The following is an 11,810-nucleotide window of genomic DNA, read 5'->3' on the forward strand; positions in this document are numbered from 1 at the left end:
ACTGCAAAAAATATGTGAATGGTCTAGACTGGTCTATGGGTACCATAGACTATAGGAATGTGGAAAACATACTAACTCCTCTAAATAGTTATAAATATATATTTGTATTCGGTAAAAATAAGCAAGATTTTTTGAAAAAATATTTAGGAACATCTATAATAAATCTAGAATATAAAACTAGCTTTAAAAATTTATATGATTACAACACGTCTTGTTATATTCATGTACATAATCAATTTAGATGTGCTCTTAATAATTTGTTTAAGTTGCTGGTATTTGTTGAAAAAAATTTTAGCAACATAGATGATTTAATCATGGAGTAAATTAAAATATATAAACCAAAGAAAACAAGATATATTACGTTTTGTATTTTTTTATTTTTATTTTTTCTTTTTTTTTTAAATTTCTAAATGAGACCATCGGCTTCCACACACATCAAATCCCAAATCTGGTAGAATAGTGTTGAGTTCGGCAGCATTTATCGATACATTGTTAGTTGAATATCTCCTTAATAATGGACAATTAATTGACCATCGCAGATGTTCCTCAACAGGTATATCCATAGGTTCCCATGAAAATATTTCCACTTCACAGAAGTAGCATTTTACTATGTCTCCTTTTCCCGTATAAAACATTCCCGTAATAGCCAGTTCTCTAACACTTATAAAATCCAGAGGCCATGTATCAAAGGTTTTCAAACGTTCATCTTCACGATGAAATCTGTCATGTATAGCATAGACTGGGTTTAGATATTCAATGTTTGAGAAATACATGGTTAAGATTCTACTTCTCACTGTGTATTAATTGTGTTAAGGTCGTTCACGACACCCAAGTAAAAAAAAAATAGAAAAAGAAAACAACAGTAAATAGCTCAAGATGAGTTTGCTTCGAAGTTTTCGATGAACTGTATCATATATAACTGAAGTCTGTTGCTTTTTATTCAAATTTTGTAGATAAGAGCAAAAATCTTAAGGATAGATGACCACATTGAAAGGAATCAAAGTTTTGATCTCGTGTGTAGTTGTAGTTTATGTTAGTTCCTAAATAGTGTAGTAATTCTAAAGGCGGTTGTAGATTACCAAAGCTGTCATAATACTCCACACTGCTTTTATTTTTATTATAAGCCACCCAATGAGTTCCTGGGCCATCATGGGAATCAAGGTTAATAATTCCGCATTCTTTGACATGTGATTTTTTTGGAAGTTGGTCACGCATGAATACACCTCTAGAATAAGGGATATATTTTTTTGCAAATGATTCGATCTCTATATCGGTAAGAGGTTTATTGGGCAGCTTGTTTATAAGTTTTTTGTTGAGATTTCATTATTTTTTAACACTATACCCATTCCCCTTTTAAAAGTTTTTAGGTAAAGTCCCTTTCCCATAGCAATGTCCTCAATCTTTTTGTTATGACGTATATTTTCTTCAAGTTGTTGTTTTGCACTCTTTGCTGAATTAACTGCTTTCGCTATTGATGCTCCACCAGTTGATAGAGCTCCAATTGCACTAAGTGCGGTTAGAATGGGTATTAGTGGAAGAAACCCGCCAATTTTAGGCACTCTTATCACACGAGGAATGACAACCTTGGACTTTTTCCCTTTAAATGATTTGGTAATAGATTTTCGGGCAATTTTTATGGCTGTCTTTACATCCTCGGGCTTTTCTTTCCTTAAGATTGTTGTGGCATTTTTTATAGCATTGGAAAATATTTTTTTTCCGCGCATATCGTGTTTTTTTACTCCCATTCCCATTCCCAATTTCATTTTAGCTTTCATAGCGTTTGTCACCAAATACGAGTTTATTTTTTCTCCCCAAGAGCTATCCTTAGCTTTAAATCGTTCCCAAGCCTTTTCAGATAATGTTTGGTCAGCAATATGTCGTTGATTTATATCTTTACTTTGAGAGTATGCAATATCATGAGTTTTGCATGCGGCATCTAATCCGTTGATTCCTCTATCACCTCTCTCCAATCGCTTTTTTAATTTGGTTCCAGGCCCACAAAATTGATAACCGGGAAGATGAAGTTCAATTGGCAATGAATTAATGAACGAATTTAACAATCCTCTTCCTCGAAAGGTCTTTTTACAATTAAGTTTACTTTTGGGGTAAACAAACATTATATATGTATGTAATGTAAATCGATACCTGTAAATTATTTAATGCTGCAATAAGATATAAAAGGAGATTATATAAAATATAATATGCAGTTGTCACAATGCGGTTAATAAAGCAAGATAAAAATATTTGTATAAAAAGTTATGATTTTGTAAAAAGTGATGGAAGCAAACGGATGAGACACAGTCCATTGCTACCAAATTCCATTCGAGCACTTATAGTTGGGCCCTCTAATTGTGGTAAAACAAACGCCATGATTAGTTTAATTGAAAGTCCAAATGGTTTAAAATTTGAGAATGTTTATTTATACTCGAAGTCACTTTTTCAATCAAAGTATCAATATCTAAAAGCATTAATTGAACCCATAAAGGGTATGGGGTTCTACACGTTTTCTGATAATGAAGCTGTTGTGCCATTAGACTTGGCGAAAATTAATTCGATAATGATATTTGATGATGTCGCCTGTGAGAAGCAAAGTAACATTCGGTCGTATTTTTGTATGGGAAGGCATAAAAATATCGACTGCTTCTATTTGTGTCAAACATACACACATATACCGAAACATTTGATACGAGACAATACAAACTTGATTATTATGTTTAAGCAGGATGATCTCAATATAAGACATATATATAATGATCACGTTGGTGTCGATGTATCATTTAACAAATTTCTTGATATATGTCATGAATGTTGGAAAGAGCAATATGGATTTTTGGTTATTTGTAAAGATAATGAACTAAATGAAGGGCGCTATAGAAAAGGGTTTGACAAGTTTATTCAAATTTAGTAAGCAAAGAACTTTCATTAATGACAGACGCTCTATGTATAATAAATCTTTCCTAGTTAAAAATCATAAAATATAACTGTAAAATTTCCCATATATAAACTGCTTGATCGGCTACATATTATAAACAAAAGTTAATCTCCAGAATGGATGAGAATATTTTGAAAGAGCTTGTTAAATCCCGAAAGATTTTAAGGAAAAAATTCCAATCTTTCAAGCTGGGAGAGAAAGAGATGGAAAATCAGCTGGAGAACGCATTTAAACCCATAACTACACCATTGAAAAAAATTATAAAATTGAATAATTCAAATCAGTCGGTCAAACCTGAAAAGATTAACATTAAAGAAAACTTAAAAAAAGAAGAAAGTGCGGTGAATGATATTAAAAAAGAAGAAGGTGAAGAAAATGAAGACGAATTTTTTTCTCAATCGGAAGATGAAGAATATAACAAAGATTTGATCACACTTGAAAACAAGAACAAACTTGACACAATATATGGTCCACATAGGGATGAAAATGGTATTCTTAAATTTGGTAATGCAGATTTAACGCTAAACAACGAAAAGGTTGTAATTGGTAATCAAAGTTGGAATTTAACGCCTGGATTATATCAGCTTCTTTTTTACAATCACCCTGAGAATTATGACGACACTGAATTGAAAATATACAAAAAAATTCTGCTTAACACAAATGCACACAGGAGAGGTTTTCATGATAAAGGGCAAATTAAAGGTAGTAAAGGATACAAATATAATAAGATAATAAGAAAAATGTTTCAGCAAACTCACGTAGGTGACGGTTTAATGACTGTTAACCTTGAAAAACCTAACTATATATACTGGGACGACCCCAATGAACTCGTAGACCGACTTAAGCTTTTGATTGCATCCAAGGGCGCTGGTCACTCTAATCATAACAATGAAATAATATCGATCATAGAGGAATTAAAAGAAGCTAATATAATATATTGAATTTCGTAAAATCTTTTAATAGAAAAATGAGCGTTGACAAGTTCGGACACTTTTCCAACTCAATTTCTACTAAGAGAAATGCCTCTAAAATTTTGGGAATTAGTCTGGACCAAAGTAACAACCTTGATATCCAATATAAAAAAATCAAAAATTTGGGTCACCCATCAGAAGACAGAGACGCGGTCAACAAAGCTTATTTACAAGCACAAATCGTTCATTCCCAAGAAATGTTCAAAGAAAAACTGAGTGTGGAATTTAGTCGTCTATCAGAAGAAGTTTCTGAAGTAAAGCATAAAATTTCAAATGTTCTTGATGTGATTTCACATATAATTGCAGAGCAAAAATAATGGAGAAAAGAATAATTGTCAATGAGATTCACTCCCAAGCACGTAAACATTTTCCTCGACGTAGGGTGATAATGAAGGGGATTGATGATCTGTGGCAAGCAGATTTGGTTGAAATGGGAAATTATTCTACAGCAAATAATGGATTTAAGTATTTGTTAACAGTAATAGATACCTTTTCAAAATATGCTTGGGGGGAAGCCATAAAAACTAAAACAGCAAGCGATGTATCTAAAGCATTTCGAAAAATACTTTTGTTGGGTAGAGTTCCAAAAAATTTACAAACCGACGATGGAAAGGAGTTTTTCAACAAAGAATTTCACGGATTAATGGAAAAATATTCGATTAATCATTATTCAACATATAGCGTAATGAAGGCATCCATTGTGGAAAGATTTAATCGAACATTAAAAACGCTAATGTTTCGAGAATTTTCTTTCAACGGCACTTATCATTGGATTGATATCTACAAAGAACTTATAAACAAATATAATAAGAAGTTTCATCGAACAATAAAAATGGCACCAAAAGATGTTGCCAATAAAAATGAAAAGAAATTGTTAGACACTGTATATAATCGTATAAAAATGTTTAAGCCTCACAGATATAAAGTCGGAGATTATGTACGCATCAGTAAATATAAAAATATTTTTGAAAAGGGGTATACACCAAATTTTAGCACAGAAATATTTCGAGTAAAGACAGTTCGAATAACAAACCCCGTCACATATATATTGGAAGACTATCAAGGTCATCCTATTAAAGGTGGATTTTACGAGCAGGAAATTCGTCGCACTCGATATCCCAATACCTATTTTGTTGAAAAAATTCTTAGAACTACTGGGGATAAAGCCTACGTAAAATGGTTGGGATTTTCAAACCTCCATAATTCCTGGGTAAATAAATCCGAAATTTTAAAATAAAAATCTATTAAAACTTAACAAAGTAAGCGTTTTGCCCAATAAGTCATTAGCGTTCAGAATGTCAATAACGTTAGCCCTAACTGGGCGGTCGTCAATATTAACCGCTAATTATTTCCCATCAATACAATTAAATGAAGAATACGAATGTTCTTTGGTAGACTTTCATTCCTACAATTCCATTCCAAATGTTGACTCCGATAATAATTTGTTTCACATAGGAGATGGTGAAATTAAAATACCAATCGGTGCATATGAAATTGAAGATATTGTTGATTACATCAAATCGGCATACAGAAGCCATAATGGACATAAACAATTAGAAATTATTGCTAACAATAATACCTTACAAATCGAAATATTTTCTTCTCATGACGATATAAACTTCAATCATGAAAATTCCATTGGATCTTTATTTGGTTTTGAAAAGATCGTTTTGAAATCTGGCATAAGACACAGGTCCCCTAATCCTGTTAATATTCTGAAAGTAAATGCCATTCAAATACATTGCAATATAACTTCTGGGGCCTACATGAATAATAAACCTGTGCACATAATACATGAGTTTGCCATCAATGTACCTCCGGGATATAAATTGGATGAAATGCCTACAAATTTAATTTATTTACCAGTTACCGTCAAGGAAATCAGTTCATTAAAGATTTGGATTGTTGACCAAGAACAACGTATGATCAATTTTCGAGGAGAAGAAATTTCACTACGACTTCATCTTAGACCACAGGCAAAATGATCATTTATAATAAATATAGCATCAAAAGGAGAAACATAAACATTCCACTTGAAACTTTCAAACCAAAGAGAGTTAAACTTACTAAAGAAAATAAAACGTTTTTAAAGTCACTTAAATTAATATTAAAAAATGACTGAAATCTTTAATATAACAGAAAAACCGTTCTCCGAAGAGAGTATCATAAAAAAGGATTATCATAGTTACACGCCATATGTTAATTCTTTCAAAAATAATGATGAGATAAGGATATGTATTCAAAATCAAGATCTTTTTGTTCTACCCTGTGAAAGTTATATTTACATAGAAGGTTTTCTAAGTGTTTCGGGAGGCGGGACAACTGAAAATGCACGGTTAAGCAGCAATTGCGTAGCTCATATGTTCGATGAAATTCGATATGATATCAATGGTATAGAGGTTGACCGCACGAGATATTTGGGAAAAGCAAGCACAATAAAAAATTTTGTTTCCATGACTGATTTTGAGAGTAATGTAATGAAAAACGCCGGATGGAATAACGGCGAAGAACTAGTATTGAAGGCTTTTAATTTTTACGTACCCCTCAAAATGCTTTTGGGGTTCGCAGAAGATTATAATAAAGTCATTTTGCATAGTAAACACGAGCTTATACTTCTTCGAAGTTCAAATGATAACAATGTGTGTTACTCTACAGTTCCCACTGAAACTGTTAATTTGACGATTTCGAATATTACATGGAGAATTCCTCATGTACGTTTGTCCGATGGAATGAAACTCAATATGATGAAAACTGTAAGGGACGGTATTTCATTACCCATAGCTTTCCGTAGTTGGGACTGTCATTTTAATCCAACGTTTGCTGGCTCAACCAAAAATTACTGGAATGTTAAACTTTCGACGAATAGAGAGAGGCCACGCTTTATTCTGTTTGCATTTGAAAGAGATGGAAAATTTACCCATTGCAACTTAACTAATTTTAAAGTACATTTAAATTCAGAAACCTATCCATACGATGACTTAAATTTAAAATTTGAAGAAAATCGGTATGCTGTCCTTTACGAAATGTACTCTACATTTCAGGAAAATTACTTTTTCCGTGAATCACAACCTATTCTCTCTTGCGAAAAATTCAAAGCCACTCCTATAATTGTTATCAATGTTAACCATCAGAATGAAACGATTAAAAGTGGACCCATAGATGTAAAATTGGAGTTTGAAACAAGTAAACCAATTCCAGGATCTACCCTGGCTTATTGTATAGTTATTCACGATCGATTACTAGAATACATACCACTTAACGGAATTGTTCGAAAAATTGTATAAAGAACACTTTTAAATTTTATTTTATTTATTGTATTTTTTTCTTCATTTATTTATTGTTAACAAATAGAGTTTATTATTTAAAAATAAAACAATTAATTATATGTATAATTTATAAATGTGTACTATCTTAAGAGTGCGAAATAAAACATAAATTATTTGTAATATAAAAAAAAAAAAAAATATTCATGCTATTATATATATATTTATATATTAAGTCAATAAATCAATTACAAATCTAAATCACCTAGTTCTTCTAAAGTTGCAAGATCACTAGTGTTCATTATATCTAAGTTAACATCAAATTCCATAGGTTCAATAGAATTTAAATCTATGCTTTCATCGCTTACCGCTAATGCAATATTGGAATTATAATGTCCCCATGCATACGTCGTCACTCCATCAGGATTGATAAATCTTTTATCATCCGAATAGCTTAATGTAACCTTCTTTACTTTATTTGTATATATTTGATGTTTTACCGACCTGAATGTGATCATTTCATCTCTGTAAAGTTTTTGTCTTAACAGACAATCTCTATAAGAATCAATGTTGTATTTTTTTAAGACAGACTTCTTAACACCCTTTGCTTTTTTGACCTCTTTGTCCCCTTCTATTTTAATTGCATACATTTTGGGTCTAAGACCAACGAACTCTGTCATAATACGACCGCAATTTTCGTCCTTCATCATCCCTACTACCTTTTTGTTGACAAGTGGTATATTATATCGGTTATTTATGGGATAATTTGATGTGTCAAATCTTTCCTTTATATCTGTCACCGACAACTCTTTATAGAAATCTCTCCCACGGAACTCTAGAATAAACGAATCTGTGTCAATATATAGCAATGACACGTCACGTTGAAATTTAGATACAAGAAAATTGTAATAGAAATCGTACATAAACCATTTCGACGCTTCTAATATTGCGAAGCCCATAAAAATAGGTTTATCATAATATGCTTTAACTTTATTAAGTTGAATGGCAAGCGTTTCATCCGAAAATTGTACAAGGCTATTGAAATTCGGTTTTGCTATTAAATCTCTTGCACCTAACCTGTTTCTGTATGTCCGTTCCCAGTACTTAACTAATTTGACGTCCTTTCGTTTGTCAACATTTTCCATAGTTTTTCCATAGACTGCGTTATTTAAAAGTTTGAAAAAGTCCTTCTCAAAGGGATTGTCAGTTGCAGCTCTACATTGACTATTTATATCTACAAATTTTTGCATATAATTACTTTGCACAAACGATAAAATTCGATGAACCTTTTTTAAAACAAGACCTAGCGACAAAGCTTGCTGTAGATTTCTATAATGAATTATATAAAAATCCTTGTCAACAAAATCCGTTATAAGTTTACAAAACTTTAATCCAAAAGGTTTTTTATTTTCGGGACATGGAGGGAAATCATTCAGAAAATCGTGAAACTGTTTAGGGCAATGAATATCTACTTCCAATATATAACCAATTTCGGAATCGTGTGGGAGATTCGCAATGTTTTCTTTATAAAAATTTAGAAGAAAACGCTCATCACCAACAATCCAATCGAAATCTTTTTGAGGTAGGCTTTGGGACATTCCATATCCGTACAAATTGTTGGCATCTACGTACATATGCATTATTATTTCTTTAAGTGCATCATAATTTTCCATATACTCATTGTTAGCTACCGAATGTCGTTTCGAACACTGAACAATGCCACCACTTATACCCTTTTTAACAAAATTATGCATATTTATGTCCGTTAAAAGATGAATCTCAATTTTATCCAATGTAATGCGTCTAGTAAAAGCCCCCCATGCCATACCTGGCGACGTAAAATAATGACATGGATCGAGTTTATGAACCCGAATAAATATTTCTCTAAAATTCTCAAATATATCAGATAACAACAATACATCTGTTTTCAAATACAATTCCATATAATCTTTCAAGGAATGACAGCCAAAGTTTTCCCAAACATCTTGCGCATGTTTATAATCCTCGGCTAAGCATTCACTATTTGTTAAACTGTTAAAAAAATCTGTTATTGGGGGTAACCGATTTTCTGACAGTTTCTGAAATGAGGATATGTAGTCGTACGGAAAAACACCCTTCCTCTTCATCAACAGAAAATCAGCTGGTTGTGGAAAATGTATTTTTGTGTTATGAAACATATCATCAGACAAATTTCGGGATATGGAATCTAAGCTCGCGGACATAAATCTGAAACTATCCAGAAAACGAAGTTCTAGACGATAATTTTGGTCCATTGGAATAAAGTTCGACATAGCAATATAAACCTCTTTATTTAGAGGAATTACCGTTGTCTCACCCTCACATTCAACCAAATCTTTGACAAATAGATGACAATCATAGGATGAAAAATTATGGAAAAATATTGGAATGAAATGTGGTATTTTGTATTGAAGATTACAATTGGAATGTGCTGCGCCTCTATATTTTCCAGTTAAATGACAATGGTCTTGAACTTTATCTTCACCTATTTCCTGCTCACATATATGACAGTAAATACTTCTATCAAAATCTTCGTTCTCCTCGGGCGTTAAGTTAGTCATGGGTACAACTATTCTTAAATATTTATGGTATATATCTTTACAATCTAGCATTATGTTTTCAATAAATTTTTTTGGTGCATCCTCGCCCGTATATAAGCGAAAACGATTTAAATTGTTATCAAAATTGCATTGAATTAGATAACTAAATGCGTATGGAATGTGTTTTTTTATGCGTTTAGTGTTTGAGAAATTTAGTTCATCTACTATAGGCTCTAAAGCACACTCAAAATCGGCGTATACTACGAACGGTACTTTCATTTGCCTTTCAAAATTTTTAAATGTTACCATAGCTTTATCACCCTGCGGTAAGCTGCATACAATAGAGCCACAGTTTCTTTTATGCGCAATCAAGGTTATCTCCTGAACAAAATGTTGTAAGCAGCTGTTGCATATATAAATCTCTCCATTATGATCACTTATCTGCTTACTCAACAATCTGAAAAAAGGAGCATATTTTAGCTTTTCAATCTTTATGTTTTTTTTTTCAATACATTACCTTGACATATTTGTTATTAATATATAATGGAATTTGTCCGCATTGTAGAGAAGTATGAGGTTGACGTGATTAGCTTTTTCCTGTTTTGTTAAGTAATACGGTCCCACCACCTCCTCACCTTCGTAGCCAAAAACATTTACACTTATTTCGCCATTCATTTTTTCAAACTTTTTAATATCCGCAAGCGCCAAAGGAAACTGTAGACCGTCAAAAATAAGCTCTATACCAGATGACAGTTGTATACGATTTTGACTTATATCTACTCTATAGGATGTTGTCCGATTAGGATTGTTAAGAGGCTTTACATATAAAGCTGCAACCAGACACCATTTGAAGCAGAAGTTATCCTCTCGATTTTGAATATTAAGGCAAGCGAGTTTATTAGCCAAATTTTTTGGCGTCTCAATAAAGTGTGATCCACGGGTTAGACAAGCTTTGTTTATGTTAATTTCTAACTTAATAAGTTTCTGCAACGCCCACCCAGAATCTCTTTCCTGAAATTCTGATAGCTTGGTCATTAAGCGATCTAACTGCTCATCAAAAGCTGTTTCGACGTCATCAGCCTGTGTAAGCAATTTCATTTTCGCAGAATGATTAATAATTGTGGGTTCGCTTACACCGTCATTTTTCCTGTGGCTGGATGACGGACCTTCGGAAATAGCCTCCACCACTGGTTTCACATATTCCGCTGTTAGGTCTATGTTGAATTTTAAACAGATGTGTTCATCTAGTTTGGATTTTAGGAGTCTAATAAGTGAATTTTTTGCCTCTCTCAGAAAGTCCTCCGGTAGAAGAATAGATGTCTTGTTTATATATTCATAAGACGTAATTCTCCCATTGAAAAAGCCAAATATTTGGTTCACATTTTCTTCAATTTTTTTGCTAATTTTTTTGTTTATGCTCATTTGTCCTTTCATGAACTTTTTTCATGGGAACATATACACTACAGTCTTCGCAATAATGATTTTTCTTAGTCACTTCATCATTTATTGAAATAATTGTATTGCTCCCAGCTTGAACACTATTTTTTACGCCGTGTTCACTTTTTAAATGATAGCGTAATGCGTAAAAGTTATTAAATAATGCTTTACACACAAAACAATGTTTTTTGTTGTGACGTATGTACTCTTTTTTCACGTTGAAAGTACACTGACAAAAATTACAGTTATAACGCGCCATTGTATGTTTTTTTTCTAATATTTTTAACTTTTAAATTCAAAAAAAAAAAACTCGAGAAGACCAAAAAGCCGTGTTTACAGACCGACGTCAAAATCACAAGTAAAAAATAAAGAAAACTCCTTTTAAAAATTCTTCTTACATCAGACATAGAACATAGTTTTTTCTTTTAATTTTCAAGTATTTATTTCAAAGAAGTGCTATCGAAAGTGACACAAGACCTCACCCAAGGAAAAATGTGTGTTATAAATTTTGTGTGCGTAATTTTTTTTTCTTTATTACTTCAATGACTTATATAAATTTATATCTATATCTATATTTTATTTTTTTATTTTTAATTTTCAAGAGAGCTTAACATACAACTAAGGATTAAAAAAAAAATTTATTATTTCC

General features: G+C 32.1%; 2 protein-coding genes across 2 annotated transcripts; one reads left to right on the top strand and one right to left on the bottom strand.

Annotated features, from left to right (window-relative positions):
* Positions 1-6,017: 6,017 nt before the first annotated feature.
* Positions 6,018-7,187, top strand: LOC142235564 (uncharacterized). The gene has a single exon (XM_075306817.1). The coding sequence runs from the start codon at positions 6,018-6,020 to the stop codon at positions 7,185-7,187; it is 1,170 nt and encodes a 389-aa protein (XP_075162932.1).
* Positions 7,188-7,414: 227 nt separating this feature from the next.
* LOC142235565 (uncharacterized) lies at positions 7,415-11,420 on the bottom strand. Its single transcript, XM_075306818.1, has 3 exons — positions 11,405-11,420; positions 10,242-10,938; positions 7,415-10,181 (listed from the first exon to the last, which is right to left on the bottom strand). The coding sequence occupies exons 1-3, from the start codon at positions 11,418-11,420 to the stop codon at positions 7,415-7,417; spliced, it is 3,480 nt and encodes a 1,159-aa protein (XP_075162933.1).
* Between the last annotated feature and the right edge of the window lie 390 nt (positions 11,421-11,810).

Source organism: Haematobia irritans, chromosome 4 (assembly GCF_050003625.1).
Source record: "Haematobia irritans isolate KBUSLIRL chromosome 4, ASM5000362v1, whole genome shotgun sequence".
Classification (NCBI taxonomy): Eukaryota; Metazoa; Arthropoda; class Insecta; order Diptera; family Muscidae; genus Haematobia; species Haematobia irritans.